This window comes from Sus scrofa, chromosome 11, assembly GCF_000003025.6.
Source record: "Sus scrofa isolate TJ Tabasco breed Duroc chromosome 11, Sscrofa11.1, whole genome shotgun sequence".
Classification (NCBI taxonomy): domain Eukaryota; kingdom Metazoa; phylum Chordata; class Mammalia; order Artiodactyla; family Suidae; genus Sus; species Sus scrofa.
The window spans coordinates 4,081,713-4,108,283 of NC_010453.5; the positions used below are offsets into that span (position 1 = coordinate 4,081,713).

At 44.8% G+C, this 26,571-nt stretch overlaps 1 protein-coding gene across 5 annotated transcripts in view; it reads left to right on the top strand.

Annotated features, from left to right (window-relative positions):
• CDK8 (cyclin dependent kinase 8) overlaps positions 1-26,571 on the top strand; it is a 107,060-nt gene that overhangs the window by 27,271 nt on the left and 53,218 nt on the right. For 4 of the 5 annotated variants that reach the window (XM_021065497.1, XM_021065498.1, XM_021065499.1 and 1 more), the window contains exon 2: positions 22,506-22,581. The exons of the other annotated variant lie outside the window; for it this stretch is intronic. In XM_021065497.1, the coding sequence (XP_020921156.1) occupies positions 22,506-22,581 (76 nt within the window). The remainder of the gene's footprint in view (positions 1-22,505; positions 22,582-26,571) is intronic. 5 annotated transcript variants of the gene reach the window in all.

Genomic DNA, 26,571 nt, shown 5'->3' on the forward strand with positions numbered 1-26,571 from the left:
TGATTGTCCCGAGGCAAACAAGTGTTGACTGTTTTGATCTAAAAGAACACTATAGACGTGGATCTTCAAGTGTGAAATATATAGCTTTAGGAAGCAATGAAGATAGAACAATATTTTGGTTTGATTCTGTAGGAAATGAGGCGGGAGGAGAGATGAATTATCCTCTGTGTGGCCCTGAGATCCTGAGTAGGTTTGTAATTCCTTTCCCCTGTGTTTTTGTTTTAAATGCTGAAGATGGGAATATTGCAGGGATTGGTGTGAGGTGTGATGAATCCTTTGTAAGGTTTTCAGTTGTTGGTTTTAGTCCTTCTTTTACCTTGTGCTTTTGGAGAGTGTTGTTTAAATTGGGGTAGGTGTTTGGTAGAGGAAACCAAGCCTTGATGGGTTCAACCCCAGTAAGGCTGCCAATATCAGAATTTTTTTTTTTTTTTTTTTTGGTCCACAAAAAGTCAGACTCCTACAGTGTTCAGTTTGGGCTTGATTTAAATAGATTTCAGTTAGTGACCTGACTATTGACTAGGAAGACCTGGAGGATTTCAAAACACAAGCCGTGGGAACACTTCATCTGGTAGTTCCTTTTGCCTGCACACCCTCCTACTAAATTCCCTGGGGTGTTGTCACCCAGAAGGTAAAGAATGTTTCGGTTAAAGGCCGGCCAGTGAATGGAGGGAAGTACTAGGGACGTCTGAGGGTTATTAGACTCGCCACCACTGAAGCCCTTTGTCAGATGCAAGAGGGCTTCTGTATCAGCAGTAGGTTTAAGATGGATACAGCTCTAGTTTAGCAGGGATTTTGCAAGGTGGCCCTTTAGTATTTAGACAGATTTCTCTATCAAGAGACTCACTTACTAACTTGGAAGTTCTACCTTCTTGCTGTTCCTTTAATTGTTATTCTAGGTATTAACACATGTGCTTTTGACTTCACAGTGTGTAATGTTAATTGGCAGACAGTGCAAGAGTATCGGAGTGCTTCAGCTCCCTTTACTCCCCCATCCCTGACTTAATACGGCAGCGTCGTCGTATCTTTTAATTCTGTGTGTTGATACTGTGTCAGATGTGACCACTGTTGTGTGCATTTAATATTCCTGCAGATTTAACCATCCTGTCCATTTCTTACCCCTTCCTGCCTATGCTGCTTCCTTTTTGGATCCTGTTCTTTCAACGTGAAGAACACTTTAATATTCTGTTTGGTGTAGAACTGGTAACAAACTCTCTCTTTTAGTATGAAAGTGCCACTGTTTCTCTGGTGTAGATTCTAGATTAGCAGTTCTTTTCTTGCAGTATTTTAACATGTTCTTACTACTCTTTTGTTTTGTGTTGATTCTGTTGAGAAATCAGCCGTTAGTCTAATTAACTGTTATTTGCAAGTAGTGTGCCTGCATTTGTAGACTTCCTTCTTGGTTCACTTTCTGTCTACCTGAAGCCCACGTGTTTACTTAACATGCTGCCGAGATTTATAGTGCCTTTTTGGGGGTGGGGGCATGCTAGGACCCGAGGAGTTCCTGGGTCAGGGATCAGATCTGAGCCTCAGTTGTGACCTATGCTGCAGCTGTGCCAGATCCTCAACCCACTGTGCTGAGCTGGAGGTTGAGCCTGTGTTCCAGTGCCCCAGAGACGCCAGGGGTCCTGATGTGCCACAGCGGGAACCCCTCATAATGCTTCTTGAATCTGTAATTTGTTGTCATTAGCTTTAGAAAATTCTCAGCCGTTGTCTTTTTAAATATTGGTTGTGCCCTCTGTCTTTTTCATTTCTTTCTCTTTTCTTGATGGGATCCAGGCATATGTGTGGTAGCCCTTCTCATCTGTACTATGTATTTATGTCTCTTATTTTCCCCTTCATGGTTTTCATCGTTTTGTCCTTCTGTTGTTTATTGTGAATGTTTTCTTGTGGTATCTTTTCCAGTTCATTAATAATGCCTTCTGCTGGACTTACGCCTTTAAACCCATCCACTGTATGATTAGATGCAGTTATTTTTGTTTTGGGTTTGTCTTTTCCCTCTCAGAAATCCGTGTCCTGTTCTTGGGCTTTTGAGGCCGTCAGAATTCTCCGTCTGTCTTCGTCTTGAGCGCTGTACGCAGAGGGCGGCAGCGGCCGTCTGGAGCCTTTGTGCCTCTTTCCACTGATCACGGCTTCTGCTCGTTGTTTTGCCTCCTCATGCACCTCGTTATTTTTAATTATGTTTCAGACGTTGCGTTTGAAACTTTTCTGTAGGAATCATTTTATGCCTGGGAGGTCGTATCTTCTGACAACGGGGACTTCTCTCTGGTACCGAAAGGAGCCAGCAGTCTGGGACGACGTGAATCCATTTTCAGGCTCTGCTGCTTGAAGCTGGGCTGCAGCCCTCCTGACAGGCAGTGTGCTTTTTGTTCACACCAGAGACTGCTCTTTAGGGGCCCCGTTAAAAGGGCGTGGGTCCTCCTGGTCGCCGTTCCTCTTCCTCTGTTGGCTTTAGTGGGCCCTGGACTGTAAGTTTTCTCTCTTAGCCTTGAAGGACGGTCGGAGGCAGCATCCTGCCCTCAGTAGCCCCTTTGTAGAACTACGCTTCTCTCTTGGACTGTCGTTAAACCCTGAATTGGCTTGTTAATCGTCTACTTCTTATACCATATACATTGCTTTTGTTTTAATACTGTTTTTTCTTACAGTCTCAGGCCAGTGAGAGTCTCTTTTTGTTTGTTTGTATAATTGGAATACTTTTTTTTTTCTTTTCAAATAAAATGTTTTGTGGAAAAGTCAAAGGCAGTAAGAAGAGGATCGGTTTGGGTTGAGGTAGGGCCAAGGCCTTGATTCTTCCGCACTGCTTTCCTTCACCCCGACCGCTCCGGAATGGGCTCGTGAAAGTTTGAAGGCTCCATGAAAGTTGAAAAACTTGTGTTGGAAGAAAACCTTGGATCAAAAGCTTTTAAACATATTTGAGGCATGAAAGGAGACGTGATGACACGACGAGCACCTTCATTCTTCTGCCTGAGGAATAAAGCATTAGAAAGTCAAAGCTCCCTTGTGTACCCTTTATGGGAGGATAATATTGCCCCCCCCAAAAGACGTCCCTGTCCTCACCCCAGAACCTTTCAATGTTATGTGGCAGAGGGGAGTTAGATTTGCAGATGAAATTGAGGTTTCTTGTCAGCTGACCTTAAAAATAGAAAGATTATTCTAGATTGTCTGAGTGGGCCCAGTGTAATCACAGGGGTCCTTAAAAGTAGAAGAGAGAGAAGGGTCACAGGGGTGTGATCACAGGAGCCAGGTCGCAGTGATGTGATGGCGTTTTCGGCTTTGAAGACGGAGGAAGAGGCCCAGAGTAAAGGGATGTGGTGGTTGCCTCTGTGGGCTGGAAAAGACAGGGAAACTGATTCTCCCCCAAGGCCTCCAGAAAAGAGGCTGGCACCTTCACCTTAGCTCACTGAGACCCATGTTGGACTCGCAGCTTACGGATCTGTGAGATAATAAGTTTGTGGGGTTTTTTTTTGTCTTTTGTCTTTTGTCTTTACAGGGCCGCACCCGCGGCATATGGAGGTTCCCAGGCTAGGGGTCTAATCAGAGCTGTTATTATCGGCCTACATCAGAGCCACAGCAACACCACATCCGAGCCGCATCTGCGGCCTACACCCCTGCTCCCGGCAACGCCAGATCCTTAACCCACTGAGCGAAGTCAGGGGTTGAACCCACAACCTCGTGGTTCCTAGTCGGATTCATTTCTGCTGTACCATGACGGGAACTCCAAGTTTGTGATGTCTTAGGCCAAGTTTGTGGTAACTTGTTAGAGAAGCAATAAACTGATACACCCTCCCTGATCAAATGTACATCTCCCACCTTAGAAGTAACCAGGCTGTTGGCATTAAAATTCTTTTTTTTTATTTTTTTTAATTTTTTTGTCTTTTTGCTATTTCTTGGGCCGCTCCCGCGGCATATGGAGGTTCCCAGACTAGGGGTTGAATCAGAGCTGTAGCCACCGGCCTACGCCAGAGCCACAGCAACGCGGGATCCGAGCCGCGTCTGCGACCTACACCATAGCTCACGGCAACGCCGGATCGTTAACCCACTGAGCAAGGGCAGGGATCGAACCCGCAACCTCATGGTTCCTAGTCGGATTCGTTAACCACTGCACCACGACGGGAACTCCCTCCCTTAAGAATTTTAATGCCAACAGCCTGGTTACTTAAGAATTTTAATGCCAACAGCCTGGTTACTTAAGAATTTTAATGCCAGGGAGTTCCCGTCGTGGCGCAGTGGTTAACGAATCCGACTAGGAACCATGAGGTTGCGGGTTCGGTCCCTGCCCTTGCTCAGTGGGTTAACGATCCGGCGTTGCCGTGAGCTATGGTGTTGGTCGCAGACGCGGCTCAGATCCCGCGTTGCTGTGGCTCTGGCGTAGGCCGGTGGCTACAGCTCTGATTCAACCCTAGCCTGGGAACCTCCATGTGCCGCGGGAGCGGCCCAAGAAATAGCAACAACAACAACAAAAGACAAAAAAAAAAAAAAAAAAAAAAAAAAAAAAAATTCTTAAGGGAGTTTCTGTCGTGGCTCAGCAGATGCAAATCCAACTAGGAACCATGAGGCTGTGGGTTCGCCCCCTGGCCTTGCTCATTGGGTTAAGGATCTGGTGTTGCTATAAGTTGTGGTATAGGTCAAAGACGCAGCTCAGATCCTGCATTGCTGTGGCTGTGGTGTAGGCCTGTGGCTAAGGCTCTGAATTAGCCCTTAGCCTGGGAACCTCCATATGCCACAGGTGTGACGCAAAAAAAGCAAAAAAAAAAGGAAAAAAGAAAATCCTGTGGATGCCTTTCTCCTTCTACACCACATATGTTCCGTTAACGCCATGCATGTGTTTAAACCTCACAGAAATGGTAGCGACTGGTACTTACGCTATAACTTCGTTTTCAATGTTGTTTTTGAAATGGACATGTCGATACATACACAGCTGCACCTTATACATTTTATCGCTATAAATTTCTTGTGAAAATTGTGTATCTGTTCTCTTGATGGACATTTGAATCGTTTGATAAGCAGTTTTTTTTTTTTTTAGAGGGAACCAACATTTTAAAATTAGAACATTTCGCATCAGAATCTTCGTTTCTGGCTTTATTTTATTTGATTTCATTCACTTTTAGGGCTGCACTTGCAGCATATGGAAGTTCCCAGGCTAGGGGTAGAATCAGAGCTACAGTTTCAAGCCTGCACCACAGCAACACAAGATCTGAGCTGCGTCTGCAACCTACACCACAGCTTACGGCAACGCCAGATCCTTAACCCACTGCAGGGTGAACCTGCATCCTCAGCACCAGTCGGGCTTGTTACCGAGGAGCTGCAATGGGCCCTTCCTGGCTTATCTTTAAATTAGTATGTTCAGTAACAGTTTTCCAGAATGGTGGTCTCCACTAAATTAGCCACTAGCTACATGTGGCTGTTTAAATTAATTAAAGGGAAATAAAATGTAAGGTTGTTTCTCAGCCTGGCCGACTGTATTTCGAGTGCTCAGTACTCAGGCGAGGTTGCTGGCTGCCTTGTTGGACAGAGCAGACGTGGACATGTCTATTTCCGAGCAGTCTGTTGGATAGTGATTGGCTATGGTTGGAGCCTTAGTTACACTCTGTAGAGGGTACCCCAAAGCCTTCATGATATCTTGGACCTTGTCCCAGGAGCAGCATCACCGAGGTTTGAATCTCAGCTAGCAGTTTTGACTTTGGCCAACTGCTAGACCTTCCTCCTCTGTAAAATGGGGGTCATTGGCCCTTCCTGGCCTCATGCGTGTTAATGTTTACGAAACAGTTGGAAGAGTACCTGGTGCATTGTCGATAGGTGGGGGCGCTGGTCGTTCCTCCTTGTACATTACCACCTGATCTCTGCAGGTATTTGAGGATGTTACCCCTGCCTGCAGTAACACGTTCAGTGACAGAACTTTCTGGACGTTGCATCCCTTCCAGTTTTTACTGTCTTTCCCCTTTCCTTATGGGCACGTTTCTTAAGAGAATTGCTTGTTCATATTACCTTTAGTTGCTCACTTCCTGTCCAGTCCACTCCAGCCTGGCTTCTGCCTTCACCACTCCATTAACTCCACTTGCTCATGTTACCGTTCTCTGCGTTGCTTAACTGGACACTTCCAGAGCCGGGGTCACAAGACGCTAAGAATCAGATTCCAGGTCTGCCTGGCTTGCTAACTGTGTGGCCCTGAGCAGGTTACTTACCTCCCTGGGCCCTGATGTGTTGAGCAGGCTACAAGCTTTTCTCCAAGATCAGGGTGGCCACTCTCCTCGCCCTCTTCAGCGTAGCGCCTGTGTTCCCAGCGGAGCAGTTAGGCGAGAAGAAATGAAAGACACCCAATTCAGAAAGAAAGAAGTAAAACTGTTTTTGTTTGCAAGCAATACGATCTTATATAGAGACTATCTAAAGCCTCCTCCAGAAGCTGTTGGAACTAATCAGGGAATTCAGTGAAGGTGAAGGATACCAAATCAGCTGGTAGAAATCAGTTGCATTTCTGGACCCTGGCAACATAGTAACTGAAAAAGAAATTAACAAAGCAGTCTCTTTTAAGATAGCCTCAAAAACAATGAAATATGTATGAATAAATGTAATTAAGAAGCTGAACATATATGTAACGAAAACTATGAGACATTGATGAAAGAGGTTAAAGAAGACACAAATCAGTGAAAAGCTCTCCCCCGTTTGTGGGTGGAAGAATTAATGTGGCTAAAAGATGCATGCTACCCAAAGCCCTCTGTGGATTTGATGCAGTCGCTATCAAAATCCCAATCCATTTTTCACAGAAATAGAAAAAAATCCTAAAATTTGTATGGAACCATAGAAGACTCCACATAGCACCAAACCAGTATCAGTGTCCATCATTTTAACCTCTTATTCACCAGATATTGTGCAGTTTAGTTTTTTAAAATCCCTCTATCACATTTTACTTTGGACGCAAGTCTTAAGGAGTAATTTATTTTTCTAAGACTTCCTATATATAGCTTTTAACAGATCTATTCTGAGAAATAGTGAGGAAATACAAGCCAAAGAGTATTCCCAGTGTCTGTAAATATCATCAGTTTAAATACTCTGCTTTTAATTCAGTCTCCAGAAAGAAATCGGACTTTAAATATAAGCTAATGGAAGCCGAGGCTAGTGCGTTTTGAAGAACTGGATTACTGGGCTATTGTAGCTCCGTGGCAGTTCTTGCTAGGTTTGTTTCGTAGCTAGAGCACTGCTCGGGATTCACAATGCATTTATAGTTAATGGAGCTGCCGTTCACACGGGAATTCTCAGACATCAGGTTTGTAAGGGATGTGTGCGTGTGTTCGTCTGGAGATACTTGACAGTGCTGGAGGTGCAGGCAGGCGTTGTCCATGGAGCCACCGTTGTAATCTTGCCAGTGCAGTCCTGAGTAAGATGGGAGTATTTGTCATGGCAGTAGCCCATGCTGTTCCTGTTCCGTAGTCACAAAAACATACTCACTTTTCACTCTCATCAGGCAGCCGTCTTCTCACAATTGATCTTTTCTCCAGATGTCAACTCAAAAACAATCTCACCGATGTTTAATCACAGTTGTATCAACTGACATGGTACGTAACACAGGTGATGTCACAAAATCATGTGACCTATTGTTTTGTATGACAGTTGTCATTTAGAAATATTCAGCTTACTAAAAGACCAACGTGGCCCTACTCGCAAAGCTTATCTAACATGTAGGAGATGTTAAAGGTTTGTTATATTTGCGAGCTGGTTGGAAATTAATTTTTCCCACAGCCTTTTACATTTTGGGATTAGCCTAGTTCCGATCATTACGGCTGCTTCCCCCTTTGTTACAGTCTTGTTGTGCCTTTTCTCTTAGCTTCAAACCACTCAAAATGTGTAGTTTGTTAAATCATAGTTTTTATAGACAATGTAAATTTGTTTGTCTCTTTGCTGTATTTTAGTTTTATGTAGTTGAACAATTGTAGATCTGTGAATGCAGCAAATTGAAAAGTTGAAAGTTAGGTGGTCTTTTACAGTACTGGGTGCTTTGCAGTTGCTGCTGTTGTTCGTAGAAATGTGTGTGGTAACAGCAGCTTTACATGCAAAGTTGCTGATGCACGATGTCTGCTCATTGCCACATCAGCTGTCAGGGGTACTGACAGGAGCAGAGATTGAATCTGTGTGTGGGGGGCGGGGGCGGGGGGGTTAAAGAAAAGCGAAAATAATCTGTTTGTAGCTTGTGTAGCTAGAGGAGATGTGTTCCTTCACACCTGACCCACTTTTGCTGTGGCGAAACTGCCTGAGAGTATTTTATTGAAAACATTTTTTTGAGGGTGCCGTACCTATAGCCTGTGGAAGTTCCCAGGCCACGGATCGAACTCGCACCACAGCAGCCGCTCAGGCCGTTGTAGGGACAACACGGGATCCCTACCCCACGGTGCCATAAGCGAACTCCTACCTGAGAGTATTTTAAGTCTCATGCTCTACTGACTGAGCTAGCGGGGTCTGCGCCGAGAGTATTTTAAGTGGAAGCACCTTGTGAGAGTATTTTCAAGTCGGCAGCCACACTTCCAGAGCACATCTCATAGAGCCGTGTGGGAAGATGTTTTCCGGAATTGACTGCCTATGTTTGGGGTCAGGGTTTGCTGCCCTCTGGCCTTGTAACTTTGGATTCTCTGTCCCCTTAAGTAAAATAGGATGGTGACCACGTGTTGTGAGTCATGACTAAATAGCATTTGCATATAAAGGATGATCCGTCCTAAGCTGTGTAAACTCTGTAATCATGATACACTTTTTTTTTTTTTTGTCTTTTTTTGTTGTTGTTGCTGTTGTTGTTGTTGTTGTTGCTATTTCTTGGGCCGATCCCGCGGCACATGGAGGTTCCCAGGCTAGGGGTTGAATCGGAGCTGCAGCCACCGGCCTACGCCAGAGCCACAGCAACGCGGGATCCGAGCCGCGTCTGCAACCTACACCACAGCTCACGGCAACGCCGGATCGTTAACCCACTGAGCAAGGGCAGGGACCGAACCCGCAACCTCATGGTTCCTAGTCGGATTCGTTAGCCACTGCGCCACGACGGGAACTCCATGATACACTTTTTTTGGTGAAACACCTGTATGATGGTTCTCATGGTTGTTTAAGTTAAGACAGTACTGCGGCCAGTCAGTAACAGCCACACTCTCTCTTCCTGCACATACACACACACAGACGTATATTTGGTTGTATATGTGTGTGTATATCTTTCTGTATTTCTGCCTTTATGTGTTCACGTACACATGTATGTGCATGTTTCCACATGTATTTTAAATATGTTTATGTGTACACAAATATTTATACAGAGAAAGCATGTATCCATCCTCTGTGCATAACTGCACTCATGGAAGATACATATTTTATGTAAATAATCCTAGAGCCTGTGGGGCATGGACTTGAACGAGCGTTTATCTTCAGCGCTTAGTGTAGCACTTGGCTGTGCAAGTGCTGATACATCTCCTGGGAATCCCTGTCCTGCCTGCCTGTCAGGGAGCCACGTTTGTCCAATATCCATTTGTGGACAAATGGACTTTCTGGCATTTGGGGAAGTTGGTGACTTTGCTCCCAGAATTAGGAGAACATGAGGCTTATAAATCTAGTAGAGTGGTTGGTGTTTTGTTTTTTTTTCCAGAATGGTACAAAAGTGCTAAATATAAAAGATTAATGTTGATGTTCCTACAAGACCTAAGGTTCTCTAGTCTGGCCCCACCCTGCCTTGTGAGGAGAGACTTTCTGGCTGCCCTCTGGAATATACTGCAGCTTTTCTTGAGGATGTGCTGCAGTGTTTCTCGGGGATATACTCTGGGATGTACTGCAGCGTTTCTCGGGGATATACTCTTTGGGATGTACTGCAGCGTTTCTCGGGGGTATACTCTTTGGGATGTACTGCAGCGTTTCTCGGGGGTATACTCTTTGGGATGTACTGCAGCGTTTCTCGGGGGTATACTCTTTGGGGTATACTGCAGCGTTTCTCGGGGATATACTCTGGGATATACTGCAGCGATTCTCGGGGGTATACTCTTTGGGATGTACTGCAGCGTTTCTCGGGGGTATACTCTTTGGGGTATACTGCAGCGATTCTTGGGGGTATACTCTTTGGGATGTACTGCAGCGTTTCTCGGGGGTATACTCTTTGGGATATACTGCAGCGTTTCTCGGGGATGTACTCTGGGATATACTGCAGCGTTTCTCGGGGGTATACTCTTTGGGATACACTGCAGCGTTTCTTGGGGATGTACTCTGGGATGTACTGCAGCGTTTCTCGGGGGTATACTCTTTGGGGTATACTGCAGTGTTTCTCGGGGATATACTCTGGGATATACTGCAGTGATTCTCGGGGATATACTCTGGGATATACTGCAGCGATTCTCGGGGGTATACTCTTTGGGATACACTGCAGCGTTTCTCGGGGATGTACTCTGGGATGTACTGCAGCTTTTCTCACTGTGTATAGCCATCGCATTTCTGGTGAGATGTTACATTCTTACCTAATTGCAGTGAGCCCCTACCTAATTTCCCTTACCTGTGATTGGGGTGGGGCGGTGGTGGAAGGAAAATGAAAAAGAGCCAGGTTTCTTGCCAGTTTTGAAATCCTGTGAAACACAACACCTGTATCTGGGACTATGCTCAGGCGACCAGCATGAGTTTATCACCTTTTTTTGGCCAGGCTCCATGGCACGTAGAAGTTCCCAGGCTGGGGATCGAACCAGCACCAAAGTTGCCACCTGTGCCACAGCCGTGGCAGTGCTAGATCCTAAACCCACTAGGTCACAAGGGAACTTCCAAGTTTATCACTCTTTATTTCCATTGCTATTTATATATTTATTTATTTTTTTGTCTTTTTGCCTTTTCTAGGGCTGCTCCCGCAGCATATGGAGGTTCCACAGGCTAGGGGTCTAATTGGAGCTGTAGCCACCGGCCTACACCAGAGCCACAGCAATGTGGGATCCGAGCCGCGTTTGTGACCTACACCACAGCTCACGGCAATGCTGGATCCTTAACCCACTGAGCAAGGCCAGGGTTTGAACTTGCAACCTCCCTTCCTAGTCGGATTCGTTAACCACTGCGCCAAAATGGGAACTCCTCCATTCTTGTTTATTTATCTATTGAAAATAGCAACATGTATAATTTTGGTCCTTTGCCATTTGACTTCTGTATGATTGGCTATAGCTCCCTAATTATCATTCTCGCTCCAGTCTTGCTCCTACTAGTGTGTGTTAGTGGTATGTGATCTTTAGGTCTGGTCTCATCAGTTCTTGGTAATTTCATTGTGTCTAACAGTGTCAAAGATGTATGTAATTCTGTTGACATTTTGGTAAATTTTACATATCTTTGGCATTTGCCAAATTTAACTCTTCTCTCACATATTTTTTCTCCCGTAATTTTAGGAAATTTTATTTTTGTGTTTGAATAGGACAAGAGTTAACTGATTTTTTTAAATTTGTTTTTTGTACCTAGAATTGATTTGAGGATACTGCTCAGTACATGGCATACTGTCATGGTCAGTCTGTGCAAAACCCTATGTATTTTTTATCCTCTAGTCTCTGTCCCATTCTTTTCTTTGTTGTAATAGGCTCCCATTCTTATGACTTTAAAAGGTAGATTAGCGGGAAACATTTAAAGGGTGCCTTACTAGCTTATCGGTCTTGAGTACTTATTCGCAGTAGTACTTGGAATATAACAGGTTTGAGGAATGTTCAGGTGTATTCACATGCCCGATGCAATGCTCCTTTTAAGGAGAAAATGTTTGGGGCCAATTAGAAATAAATTAGGCGTATTTGTGAAGCAGGAAAAACCAGTCATTAGGGAGAAAAGTATTACCCATTAGTTTCTGGTTTTAGTGTTGCCAATTTCTTTTTTTTTTTTTTTTTAAGGGCCGCACCTGCGGCATATGGAGATTCCCAGGCTAGGGGTCACACTGGAGCTACAGCTGCCGGCCTGCACCACAGCCACAGCAATGTAGGATCCGAGCTGCATCTGCGACCTACACCACAGCTCATGGCCATGCTGGATCCTTAACCCACTGAGCGAGGCCAGGGATCAAACCTGCAAATGGTTCCTAGTCGGATTCGTTTCCACTCCGCCAGGACAGGAACTTCAATGCTGCCAGTTTCTCCTGGCGCAAATGCCAGAACTCCCCCCGATTGCCCCTCAAATCTAGAATTAGTAGTTTTAATAACCTTTTAAGTAAACTTCTATAAATGACCGGGGTCAACATAGTAATTCCTGAAGTTAATATGTCGTGATTACAACTTTACTCCTTGTAGAGCTGTGTTCAGAAAGATGACACTGAGAAAATGACTTAAGAAAGGTTGGTTGGAGCAGAAATTGGCACAACATTGTAAATAACTGTAATTTAAAAATTAGAAAAAAAAAGAATGGTTGGTAGTTTACTTTGATGGAAAATCCTGACACTTTAGTGATATCTGATCATATTACTGTAATCTTGTAACTGGACAGACAGAAGGACCAGGAGTTTCTTTCCAGTCTCCAAGGTTAAAAGTTCTGCATAGCTATTCGTTCAGACAGAGTAAAGACATGTTTGAAGTATGAGCACATTTAGCTTGAATCCCATAAGACAGTGCAGAGGAGAGAGCTTCATGGCTAGGTTCACAAGAAGCTTTGTAACTTCTTAGAGCTTGGCATGTGGAGCTGCCAGGAAACTTGAAAGTGACTCCTGCTGGGTCTGTCTTGTTCAGTGGTGCACCTCGGGGACTCTTAACTGCGCCAAGCACAGGAACTCCCTCCGATTGCCCCTCAAATCTAGAATTAGTAGTTTTAATAACCTTTTAAGTAAACTTCTATTATTGACAAAAAACTTGTGGGTTTCATTTGTCAGAATGATCCAAAGAACAGAACATGTTAATATGACAAGAGATTTTAAGCAAAATATAACATGGCTAGCTAGAATGTGTTCTCCCAGAGCAGACCTGATAGAAATAAAAGGAAGTGTTTCAGTTTGCGTTCATGCGTTACAGCTTTGTGGGAGATATTTGGGCATCAGGGATGATAAAGGCCACTGTGATGCACCTGTTGGAAAGTTTATTGGCCTCTACAGCAGCAGGTGTCCGGGGAAGTGCCAGTGGGGCCCCAGGTTGGGCTTCGGCTGAATGATTCTAAGGCGAAGATCGGGAAGTAGACCCGTCTGGGTTGGATGCTGTCGTGAGATGAGGCCAGTTTGCTAACTGGATATCGCAGCATTCTGTGCAAGAGTAGGAGGAGTGAAGCCGAGCCGGGGCCTCATCGGTAAGAGAGCAGTAATCACTCAAAAAAAAAGGCTTGTGGTTGCCAAGGGGAGAGGGGAGGGAGCGGGATGAACTGGGAGTTCAGGATTAGTAGGTGCAAACTATTCCATTTAGGATGGATGAGCACTGAGGTCCTGCTGTACGGCACAGGGGACTCTCTCCAGTCTCCTGGGATAGACCATGATGGAAGATAAGACAGGAAAAGGAACACACACACACACACACACACACAATGACTGGGTCACTTTGCTGTACAGCAGAAATTGGCACAACATTGTAAATAAATTATACTGAAAAAACTTTTTTCAATAAATCATTCTTTAAAGGGCATTTTAGTCATTTGCTCTTGTGTTGCCTTGGGCAAAACATTTCCTGTTTGCCTTTCTCCTGGCCTCACCACTCATCTGTTAGGACTATGACAGTCTGATTACCAGTGGGGTTTATTTTCATGTTCTCAGACCCACTTGGCCAGATGCAGCCAGCGAGGACATTGTTCTGTGAAATCCAGATCTTTACTGTGCTGGAATTCCAGTGACCAGGAGGCTCTTCAGAGAACCTCATCTCGGTTCTTTACACCTTTGTGTCGTTGTAAGGTGAGTTACTGTAGCATCCGAGGCAGAAATGGCTGTGCTCGCTGGAGACTGCATTTGAGCTCCAGAACACTGACGCGTGGGGAGGGGTTTTTAACAGTTTGTAATCTGCTTCTGCACGAAGAGCTAAAAGTCCAAGTGTGCTTTTGGTGTAGATCAAAGCCTTCCCTGGGTTTGACATCATAGGGCCTCTCTGTCTTGTTCACTGTTCTTAGTTGATCGTTTTGAGGAGTGGCGTAGCAGCCAAGTGTAATTGCCCAAGAGCTGGAGAGGGCTAGGTTGCACCCAGAAGTGAGATTGGGCTACAGTCTCAACTGCTGGCTTGTTTGCATATTTTGGTGAACTCCTGAGCAAAGTAGAGCCAGGTACGAGACTCAGTCAGGCATGACTTGTGATGCGAGAACAATATCATGGGCAGTATTATGAGAGATAACTGGTGTCTGTTAACAATTCATAAATTTAAACCTGTGTCGAGGAAAGGAAAGAGTTTCAGGGGGTGGGGAGTGAGGGGAGGGGGTGGACAGGAGCTTGCAGATTAAAGCCGACAGTCTTTGGTTCTGGCCATTTAGGTCCCGGGGGCAGGGTGGGGGGGCTGTCTCTTTCATGCTGCTTAATCCAAAGCTCTTGGGTAGACGCCTTTTCATTCTAAGATCATCTTCTGAACGATTCTTAGCAGTCCTCCATTTGAGGTCTCTGGCTGGACAGTCTTCCAATAATTTGAGGAAGTGTAATGTCACTGTCATCGAGAGCCGTGGATCCAAGGAGTTTTACTGCGGAACACGGCAAGGTCATTTCCACGATGTTTCAAGTGCAGCCTTTCCCTAATGATGCTTCAGAAATAGCCAAACGCCTGTCTAATCTGAGAGCATGTAGAGCCCTGAGTATCTGGCGAGGGATGACAGTTGTTTACATCAGTGGTAAGATTGAACAACTCTGGAAAATTACCATGTGAACCAGAATTATTAGAATGGAGGGGAACGGCTCCTCTCTTGACATATAACACACAATTAATCCGTACAGATTCAGTCAGTGGTTACCCAGGGACTTAGACCATACTCTGAGCAGTGCGGACTTGGAAACCTACCTGCACAGTGCTTGTCCCTGGTGGACAAGGATTCTGGAACCTAGAAACAAAATACATCATGAAACAGTTTGCTGGTTTTTGTGCAGGAACACAAGTCTGCCTCGTCTCAACTTAAAATCCATAATCACTGAACATGTTTAAACATTAATATATTTTATTTTCACTTAACTAATTTATAAAGACTGAGCGTCTCTTTTGATTTGTCGGTACATCAGTGTGGAAAGGACAGTTCTCACAATAGGAAATCCGGAGATATTTTAGGTGCAGAAGACATCGTGTCAGTTGTAATTTTGATTTGGGGACTTAAATGCACAAAAGGCAAAATCAAGCAGAGTATTAAATGATATAATACATGAACCTAAGTCATATTGTCAGCAGGTGAAAAATAGTTCCAGGCCATGAGAACGTTGTGATTATCAGGGTCTTTAATCTTTTTGGATTTAATTAAAAAATTTTATTATAGTTGATTTACAATGTTCTGTCAGTTTCTGCTGTATAGCAAAGTGACTCAGTCATATATATATAAATATATGTATATATAATTTTTCTCACTTTATCCTCCATCATGTTCCATCACAGGTGACTAGATATAGTTCCCTGTGCTATACAGCAGGATCTCATTGCTTATCCATTCCCTATGCAATAGTTTCCATCTACAAACCCTAACTCTCTGTCCATCCCACTCCCTCCCCCTCCTCCTTGGCAACCACAAGCCTGTTCTCCAAGTCCATGAGTTTATTTTTTTTCTGTAGATAGGTTCACTTGTGCCGTATATTAGATTGCGGATATAAGTGACATCATATGGTATTTGTCTTTCTCGTTCTGACTTACTTCACTTAGCATGAGAGTCTATAGTTCCATCCCTGTTGCTGCAAATGGCATTATTTTGTTTCTTTTTCATGGCCTAGTAGTATACCATCACATATATGTACCGCATCTTCTTAATCCATTCATCTGTCAGTTGTTTCCATGTCTTGGCTGTTGTGAATAGTGCTGCCGTGTAATCTTTTTAAATAAATAAATTTTATTAAAAAGGATTTAAAATGTGGCTAAGGCCCAGTAATATATATTTAAGAGCATCCTTTTGCTTGTTGGAAATATTAAGAGTATTAAAAATTCCAAACCTCACACTGCTGCAGGTTGGCTGCGTCCGTTCCTGTCCGCAGAGCTTGGGCCGCCCTGGTTGGTTATCTTGCACAGTCGCTGAGAGTCCATTCTGGAGTCGAGCATCTCCCAGGCCTTTGTACCCTCCCTCAGCATATGGTGACAGCGCTTGCGATTGGTTTCCAGATCATCGTATATTAAAGATAATTAAACCTTAGGTATAACACATCAGCCTTTATGTAGCTCACAGTTTCTGCTACCTAAGCATAGTGATTAGTTCAGCTGGATTTTTTTGCTTTTTGTTTTTTCCCCTAAAGCGTGGATTTTTCCAGGAAGGAAAGAGTGTCCTGATTTCCATTTTGGTTCAGGCTCCTTGGTCTGGCCGACTGGTCCATCGGGCCTTCCCCGTCCTTGCAGCTTACAGCATGATCCCCAGAACCGACTCCTACCCAGGGCTTAAACCGCCGACCGCATCTATTGCAGTGTCCTCAGGACCTCACCATTTTATGCAGAGCTAGCCTAGGCCTTGTAGCTCTTTGTTTAAATTTGCTTTTATTGAGATAGAAGCGACATGTAGATTGTCCGAGTTGAAGGTGTACAACTTGTTGATTTGATAGATTTACATACTGCAGTGTGGTTGCCACTGTAGCGTTAGCTAAAGCCTCTGTCACGTCACATAATTATCATTTCTTTTTTGTGGTGCACATAATTAGAGTCTCTTAGCAACTTTGGAGTTTATAGTACGGTATCCCTGTATATAACCACTTGCTGTGTAGTAGATTTCCAGGATTTTTTTATCGACTGGTTGCAAGTTTTACCTTTAAACAGCATCTCCGCAGCCCCCCGGCCCCAGTAACCACTGTTCTACTCCCTGTTCTCAGGAGAGACTGCTCCTTTAAGTGGTAGGCAGTATGTGTCCTTCTCTGATTTACCTCACCCAGCATAAAGCCCGCAAGAGCCATCCAGGAGCCGTGTTCTCACAAATGGCAGGCCTTCCTTCTCGTGGCTGGGTTTACTGATCCGTCTTAGGTGGCCTGTTACCATCTTCTCTGGAAGCTTGTAAAATCTACTGCTCGCCTCCACTTTTTTGTCTAAAGTTTATTATTATTATTATTATTATTTTAGGGCCGCACCGGCAGCATATGGAAGTTTCCAGGCTAGGGGTTGAATCAGAGCTTTAGCTGCCAGCCTACACCACAGCCACAGCCACGCCGGATCTGAGCTGCGTCTGCAGTGCACACCACACAGCTCACGGCAACACGGGATCCTTAACCCACTGAACGAGGCCAGGAATTGAACCCGTATCCTCATGGATCCAAGTCAGGTTCCTTAACCGCTGAGCCATGACAGAAACTCCCTAAAGGTTCTGTCTTGATGGGGGTCTGTTTTCATCCTTTTTTTTTTTTTTTTTTTTTTTTTTTGTCTTTTTGTCTTTTTTGCCATTTTCTTGGGCCACTTCTGTGGCATATGGAGGTTCCCAGGCTAGGGGTTGAATTGGAGCTGTAGCCGCCGGCCTACTCCACAGCCACAGCAACGCGGGATCCGAGCTGCGTCTGCGAACTACACCACAGCTCACGGCAACGCCAGATCCTTAACCCAGTGAGCAAGGCCAGGGATCGGACCCGCAACCTCATGGTTCCTAGTCAGATTTGTTAACCGCTGAGCCACGACGGGAACTCCTGTTTTCATCCATTTGTGATGAAAACTCGTTGAACCTTTCCAGTCTTATAAATCCTGTCCTTCACTTGGGGAAGTTTCCTTGAATTCCTTTGTACGTTTCATCCTTCTTTTCTGTTCGTTTTTTCCCCCTGAAACTCTTCTAATGATTTGTCTGCTGGATTTCATTAGGACTGGCTCTTAATATTCCTATTTTTCTTTCATGATAAAACTATCACCCCATTTTCTAGGCTGTCTTTTCCGTTTTTCTCCCATCCAGCCAGGTCTGTGTCCCGGGGAGCTTGTCCTCTCCAGTCGGTGTGTCGGAGCGTCTGCCCTGCCAGTGTCAGTGGTTGGCGGCTTTCTGCACGATCAGCTTGTGATCTGGTTTTCTCGGATCCTCATGACCAGCTGCTGTTTGTCCACTTACATTCTCGTTTCCAAATTTTTATGCTATCTTCTTTCTCACTTTTCATTTTTATGGGCTTATTTTGTTATTAGTTTTCCTTTTCGGGGGCTGCATCCCGGGCCAGGGATTGAGCCTGCCAGCAGCAGCTACCCGAGCCACTGCAGTGACAGTGCCCAGTCCTTAACCCTCTGAGCCACAAGAGAACGCCTAGATTTTTTTCTTTACTTCCGTCTTACTGGGGTTTGAGGAGTCCTCTGTTTTCCCGAAATGCTACTCTTTGACAGCCAGTCCCTATTTTTGCCTCACCCTCCCATCTGTTAAAGGCACGTGTTCCCCATGGCTGCTCCCTCTTCTTTTTGGTCTTCTTGCACTTCCTCAGCCTTATGTGTTTGTTTTCAGATGTGCTGCTTTTTGGTCATACTCGGGGGACAGCTGGCATAGCAGACCCCCTCGCATCCTGCCTCTGCCCGTCTCCGAGGTGAGCCGACCGCAGGGCTGTTGGCGCGCTTCCACCTTGCTAAACAGCCGCTGCCCCTCTCCGCTGAGCTCCGAGCCTGCCGACCTGACCCTGTCTGGGCTTCTGTGGTTTTGTACGTGCCGTTCCCACTGCTGGGATGTCTCCTGTAACTACCGATTTCTTTCCCCACCTCCTCCTTCCTTTGCTGACAAACTCGTTGAAGTTGTAAGCCTTTCCTACACAGGCGCTTTCTGAAGCGTTCTTGATCTTCCTCAGCCCCTGAAGGTGTAGCCGGTCGCTGCCTCTGTTTATAGCACAGTTGTACGGATTGCTGGGGTGCAGTTGTTATCCGCACAACCGACTCCTTCGACCGGGTCGTGGCCGAGGCTAGGGAACGCGTCTTTTTCCTCTCCAGCGTGCCTCTTTACTAAAAGTGACTGTGGATGGCTGGATAAGTAGCTGTGCTCTGTAAACCACACGGCACTCTTACATCATGATGGACATTGTTTATGGCAGGTGATTTTCAAGAGGCAGTTGTCTTTTGGTAATCCTACATCTTAAAAAGTTTTGTATTCTCCCATTTTACCTTTCCTCCTGATAATTTACTTGTATAAAATAAAGAACATGTGCGTACTTGGGATGAAGGAGATTAGAAATTTTTAGTTCATTTTGAAGAAATTTGCAGATGGCCATTTTTAATTTAAATTTTTTTCTTGCTTTTCAGGGCCTCATGGGCGCCATATGGAAATTCCCAGGCCCATGAGGGAATCAAATTGGAGCTGCAGCCGCCGGCCTACACCACAGCCACAGCAACGCGGGATCCCGAACCCACTGGGCGAGGCCAGGGATTGAGCCACGTCCTCATGGTTCCTAGTCGGGTTCATTACTGCTGAGCCACAGTGTCCCTCCCCACATGGCCATTTTCAAAAAAGAGAAACTCCAGGGTGGTTGTTAAGGAGGCGAATGGGTAAGTCTTTGATTTACTTCCTTTCCCACCACTCCCTCTGCTTAGGGGGCTCAAGTGTGGGCAGTTATTCTCAATAGAGGATGTAGCAGAACCTCTTCTACTCCTGGGTTGGCCACACGGCTAAATCAGTACTGAGCACGTGGAAGTGTCTAATATCTAATAGATTTATTTTGATCCCAATTTCATTTTATTTTTGTGTCACTCTCTTTAATGTCTCTTTTAAGTCTTTCAGAAATCATTCAGACTTGGTGAACATTAAATGCAGATATTCTTAATGTGTTTTTAATATGATGTGTGCCGGTGGTGCTTTACTAGAAAGCACCTGCAAATCTGATTGTCATAGAACACATTTTTTTTTCCCCAGAAAAATAATGTAGTTGGTACTTGTTTTAGCAACTAAGGATTTGGTAAATATGTTATAAAAACAAAGATAAAGTTATGTAAGCTTTATTAATGAAAATAATAGAGTATTGAATAAACATAGTTTGTTTTTACGAAGAGTTGCCCATTTGTTCAGTCCCACGTTCACATTATTTAGAGCTCCAGCTCATCACTCTTCCCTTAGACTTGGGGTGTTTGACCTCCTTTCCAGCATCAGAAAAATATGAAAGCCGTCCCAGTGAGCTCTCTCCTGGCTTTTGCCTCTAAACCAGCTTCTTTGCACCTGTCTCTGTCCTTCTCTCTCCGTCTTCCTCCTGTTTCAGTGGCAGATGTGCGGTCCTCCTCCTGCCTCTGAATCTCTCTCTTCCCAGCATCTCTGTCTTCGCTCTGCTCATCTTCCCTCTCAGCTCTTGCTCTGGGTCCTTCTTCTCGGTACTGAATATACTCAAGTCTCTTCCATCTTAAAAAACAAACAGACAAAAAACTGTTACCCTTGTGTATTCCTCCAGCGGCTACCTGCATCGTCTCAGTTGACTTTCACCCCATCCATTCCCCAGCCTTCTGCAGTGTGGACGCCGCCACTACATCCCTGCAGCTATTTTTGCTGGGTCTGGCGTCCCCTGGTGCCCGTCGTCACCACCGTCAGTGGACGCTGCTTCATGCCCAGCTCGCTCGACGCTCTGCAGCTTTGGGTGCTCTTTGCTCTTCTGCCATCTTTCTTGGCACTCTTCCTCGGGCCTCCCCTCGGCCACTCCTGGCTTGCGTGCCTGCTGTCCCGTTTAGGGTCTCACGGGCACCGCAGACTCGACCTGCACACAGCAGACCTGTCCGCTTCCTGCTCCCTCAGATCCTTGCCACCTGCCGTGCGTCTCATGTCAGCCAAGGGTGTCTGTGCTAGGCTGTTGCCCAGGGCGGGAAGCATTACCTCTCCCTCCTGCCCTCCCCCGCCCCAGGAGTGTGGCAGGTGCTGCTGGCTCTGCCCTGCCTGGCTCCAGTCTCTCCGCCCTGCAGCCGCCACCGCCGTCGCCCATCTCCCACCTGGGGACGTTGAACGCTGTTGACCTAACCGGCCTCTGCCTCTGTCCTTATCTGCCACCACCACCCCCACCAGCTTTCACAAGGCAGCCAGAGCTGTTCCTCCCCAACAAAGTGGAAGTGATGGTCTCCTATTTAAAACCCTTCAGGAAGCGCTTCCTCTCGTCCTCGGGGCAGAGAGACTTTTATGATCTGGTTCCTGATTATATCCGCAGCCTCCTCTCCTCCCCAGTTGTTTCCTGTGTCTGTGCTGCAAATGCTTTGCCTTCACCCCACGTGCCTCCCCACTGCGTTCCCCTCTTAACACGCGCACACACACCCCTCCTCTACCTCAGCAGTCCTCAAAGTGTGATCTGGGAAGCCCTGGGTGTCCCCAGAATCCTTTCAGAGGGGCTGCAAGGTCACCACTATTTTCACAATAACCCTCCACCATCTGCCTTTTTTCACCGTGGGTCTTATGCGCGTACAGGGTTTTTTATGTTGCTTGTGCTCCGGTGGCTGCTGGATGTGCTTCGTAGGCTGTGTATTTGAGTTCCCGTGTTAAATCCTCGGAGGGTTAGTACTGATCCAGCAAACCGGAGCGCCTCTGGGTCCTCAGGGACATCCCAGAGCGTGGGGGCCTGAGTGCAGGGCGTCTAGTGATGCCACTTCCTCTGGGAAGGCTTTGCGTGGCCCCGCGCTTTCTCCTTGCCCTGATGGGCCCCGTGTCGCATCGCCTCGTGCTGGAGGAGCTGTTCCTCTCTCGGGGCCGGTACACACAGAACTCTGTGTAAAGAAGGGACTCCGTTGCGTCCCCAGGACTTAGCTCCATTCTGGGGACACAGTAACTGCTCAGTAACCACATGGGCAGTCAGTCTCTTTGAAGGTGTTGGGGGTATGAGGACTGTAACGTGTTTTAAATTGTAACCGTTTTGTTCTTTGGCGATACACTCACCTCTTAGTTTTTCTGGCCCCTGATACCCGAATGGGTTTGAAGAAAGCACGTTTTATTTTATATGTGTTGTGTACACTCGCACACGTAGAGAGGAGCTGTGTGCACAGTAGAGCAGAGGAAACTAGCTGCTGGAGATGAGGAGCTTCGTTTCTTTCTTTCTTTCCTTTCCTGTCTTTTTAGGGCTGTACAGCGGCACATGGAGGTTCCCAGGCTAGGGGTCAAATCGGAGCTGCAGCTGCCGGCCTGCGCCACAGCCACAGCAACTCGGGGTCTGAGCCACATCTGCGACCTCCACCACTGCTCGTCGCAACGCGGGGCCTGAACCCACTGAACGAGGCCAGGGAGCAAACCTGCGTCCTCATGGATACTAGTCAGATTCATTTCCACTGAATCCGATGGGAGCTCTAGGAGCTTCATTTCTGAATCTTATCTTCTGCAAATAACCACAGAGTCTTGGACAGTCTCTCTATTTCTTTGAATCTAACTTCTCCTTATCAAATAATGGGACAGGACTATGGTATCTGCAATGTTTTCCCCATATGAAATAATGTGATTATATGTGAAACTTGTTGAAGTATATGTGATTTATATTTTTTATTTATGTCTTAATTTATTAAAAATGCACATGCATTTAGATTTACCTGTATATTAAAATAACTTTGTTTTTGCAGGAAAGATGATAAAGACTATGCTTTAAAACAAATAGAAGGAACCGGGATCTCTATGTCGGCATGTAGAGAAATAGCAGTAAGTGAAGCTCTTTTTATCATCGTTCTTATCCACTGACTTATGCGATGGCAACTGCGTAGGTCTCTGAACTGTGTTTGTCACATATACACATTAATAGAAAGTTGAGAAATAGGGGAAATAGATATTCGTTGTTTAAAGAGAAGTAAGGATAGCCTGTAGTTCTAGAAAGTTTTCTATGTAAATTCATTTATTTGGGATTAAAGAAATCTCAGTTGTTTATATAAATATGTATTTTTCCAAGAAATGTAACTAAATAGTTAAGGGTCCATTTATTCTTATTGTTTCATTGAGTACAATAAAAGTGGTGTATTAGTTCATATAAAATTAATATTTCTGTTTTAATGAGATTAATGTCATTACTTATGAATTTAAAATGAGGTTGTTATTTGATATTCATTTTGTCTGTTCATTTGAATATGTAAAATACATGCCTTTTCTTTTGGAAGCATACCGCTGTCCTATGATAATTAGAATCTCATTTTGGTTCTGAAGGAAGATATTCTTCATGTTAAGGCATTACTAAATAATTATTCATAGATTAAATGTGAGTATTCTGTGAGATTTTTGCTTCAGTTTTTCCTAAGGTAAAACTGTGGTTCCAGACTTGTCTTTGTCTTTCATCAGAGGATTCTAGCATGTATCTGATAATCATCTTTACTTTTATTGCTTTCAGCCCTCTGACGACACAGATATAGGATGTTAGGACCTGGAGGTATTAATTTAAATGATTTTAATCATTTCCCAGATTCTGTGCTACTGGGTTTTCAACTGTCAGTCGTTTATTGTGTGACATGTTGACAGCGACTAGACCCAGTAAAAGTACAGAAACACCGAGCACGTCAGGGTCCCTGGGCTCAATCAAGCATTTCCACACTGACGAGGAAGGGACTTAAAACTCCCCGAGTAATAAGAAGAGCTGCCGGCCTCCGTGGTGCAGCATGCGGAGGGTGGGAGAAGGGTGGACATCGAGAGAACTAGGAAAGGTTTCGGATTGGGAGGCCGTGTAAGAACTCCCTTTTTGCGGGAAAAGCAGGAGCGAGATGGAGAGCATTCGAGATGGAGAGAGTGCCGAAGTGGAAATCGTGTTTCCTACTTTTCACTCCTGAGGCAAGCTCTCTGCAGATGAACTGTCAGTTGGGCCGTGTGTCCTTCTCTCTGTTCCAGCTGGTGTAGACGAAGTGGTTGGCGGTGTTGGGCATTGTGGTCGCGACCACCTTTGAGGAGCAGGGGCGACTGGGAGTTTTTAGGATGCTGGTGATGCTCTCTTTCTTGGTTTTGCTCTGGGTCTGAGCGCAGGGGTTTCACGTGTGAAAACTCGCTGAGCTGTGTTCATGTACTCTTCTCTGTCTCATTTTTCTTCTTCAAAAAAAAGTTATAAATATAAACAAAATTCCATTTCAGGAACAGCCATTCTTCCTTAGCTTTTTATATAGACTGATAATTGTAAATGCAGTTAAGCTCAGGAGGGAGTATGAAAACCTATTTGTGATGTACTGACGATGGTTCTTCGTCCTAAGGTGCGCAGAAGGTTTTAGTTTTGATAAAGTCTAACTTACTAAACTCTCTCCGTTTATGGCTCTCGTTTTCTGTGTCTGGCGAATTGTGAGGGTATTTCCCTCTGTTTTCTTCTAAAACCTTAACAATTTTAGCTTTACCTTTAAATCTGTGGTGTACTCATTTCATTGCTGTTTGTAGCCTGATGCAGTGTTGAAGCCTCTCCTCTCGTACCATTGCCATAGCATCTTTTTATTTTTATTCTTTTGGCCCCTTTGTACAAGATGAAGTGACTGAAAGTGTGGGACTGTTTCTGGGCTCTCTTCTGTCTGTTGACCTGTTTGTCTGTCCATAGCCACTACCAGATCACCCTGCTTTATAGCAAGACTTGAAGTGAAGTGGTGTAATGCCACCAGCTTTATTCTTTTGTTTCATGATTATTTGGGCTATTTTAGGTTCTTTGCTGTAGCACACACATTTTTGAATCAGGTAGTGATTTTTAATTCTAAAAGATGCCTGCTGGAATTATAGTTTGCATTAATTTAGGAAGAACTAACATCTTAATAATGAATCTTCCAAACCATGAATCTTAGATACACTTTCCATTTTTTAAAGGTTTCTTTAATTTCTCTCAACAGTGCTTTATGGTTTTTTAGTGTGGAGGTTTTCTACACTTTTTTGTTAAATTCATTCCTAAGGAGTTTTCTAATAAATGGGATTCTTTTTAAAATTTTATTTTTTACTTGTTTGCTTCCGTACTTAAAAATAGAATGGATTTTTTAAAATGTATATGATATAAATCATGATTCTAAATTTGCTGGTAGGTTTGGTGATAACTTGAGAGTTTCTGTATAAATAATTATGTCATCTGTCATTGGGAATAGTTTCACTTCTTTCTTTATGCGTTTAATTTTTTTTCTTTACCGTTGCCTTGGCAGTGTTGAATAGTGGTGAGAGCTGACATCTTTGACTTGTTCCAGATCTTGGGGGAAAATGTTTTCAGTGTTCCCCATCCTGTAAATGCTAGCTGTAAGTTTTTTTGTTTTTTGTTTTTGTTTTTTGGTAGATGCCATCAGTCAGGCTTATTGCTGAGCCTTTTTTTTTTTTTTTGGTAATTGGTAATGACATTTATCAAATGCTTTTTTCTGTATGTGCTGAAATGACTGCATAGTTCTTTTCTTATTCTGTTTCATTGGTAGACTACGTTGATTAATTTTCTAGCATTTATCCAGTTTTGCAGTTTTTAAAAAATCCTTGCTTGATTATATATCACTAGATTTGATTTGCTCATGTGTCATTGAGGAGGTTTAGGTCTTTGGAAGAATGTTCTCTCTTTGTCGTTCTCATGGTTTGAGAGCTGGTACTGCCCTCGTGGCAGGTCAGCCTGCCTCTCCTCAGCCTCTGCCTTCTGACGGTTTCCGTGTGTTGGTGGTTGTTCCACTTTAAATGTTCAGCAGACTTCACCCATCATTATTATTTCCTTAAAAGATACACGGCGCTCCCCATTCGATATTGCGTCTTGTGTCCGAGAAGTTTTTTTTAATGTGATGTGTTCATTTTGTTTCGGTTGTCGGACCTACTGGCGCCGAGGTGTTCACAGTGCCCTCGGCTCGGCGCAGCGGGGCTTCTGCGTGATGTGCTGTTTCGTTGAGATGTGGTCGTTGGTGGGCTCCATCATTGATTTTTGCTCTTTATTATTTCGTTCCTTCTGCTTACTTTGGCCTGCGTTTCTGTTTTATCTTCTTAAAGTAGACCGTTAGTGGAGCGGCTGTTGTGGCTCAGCCGAAGCGAATCTGCCCGGGACCCATGAGGACGCAGGTCTGCTCCTGGCCTGGCTCGGCGGCGCGGGGCTCGGCGGAGCTGTGAGCTGCGGCGCAGGTGGCGGAGGCGCCTCGGTCCCGCGTTGCTGCCCCTGTGCTGCAGCTCCGATGGGCCCCTGGGCCCGCGAGCCTCCATGTGCCGCCTGTGCGGCCCTAAGAAGACAGAAAATAAAATAAAACGGACCATCAGGTCATTGATTTTTTTTAAACTTTTGTTTTCTCGTCTAAGCAGTGAAAACTATAAACTTCCTCTAAGCTGTATTTCACTTCTGTTCCACACATTTTGTCACACTGTATTTTTATCATCATTTAGTACAAAGTCCTTTTAGTTTTCTCTGTGAGTTTTTTATTTTATTCATGGATTATTTAGAAATGTATTGCTTAATTTTTAAATATGTGAGACTTTCCAGGTAATTTGTTGTCGTCAGTTACTAATTTTTTCCCCTGTGGTCAAGAGAAAGGAAGGGTCATTTTAGAGGTCCACACTGGAATATCGGTAGGTAAAGTCATATGATGGCTGGGATTTACCTCACATCCATCCAGGGCGGGTGTGAGGAGCGAGCGGGAAGGTAGGAGAGCTGAGAGAGGCTCTGAGTGGGTAGCGTGTGAACGGACACGTGGGGGTCACTTTACTTTATTTTCTCTGCTTTTGAAAATTTTTCTGTAATAGTAA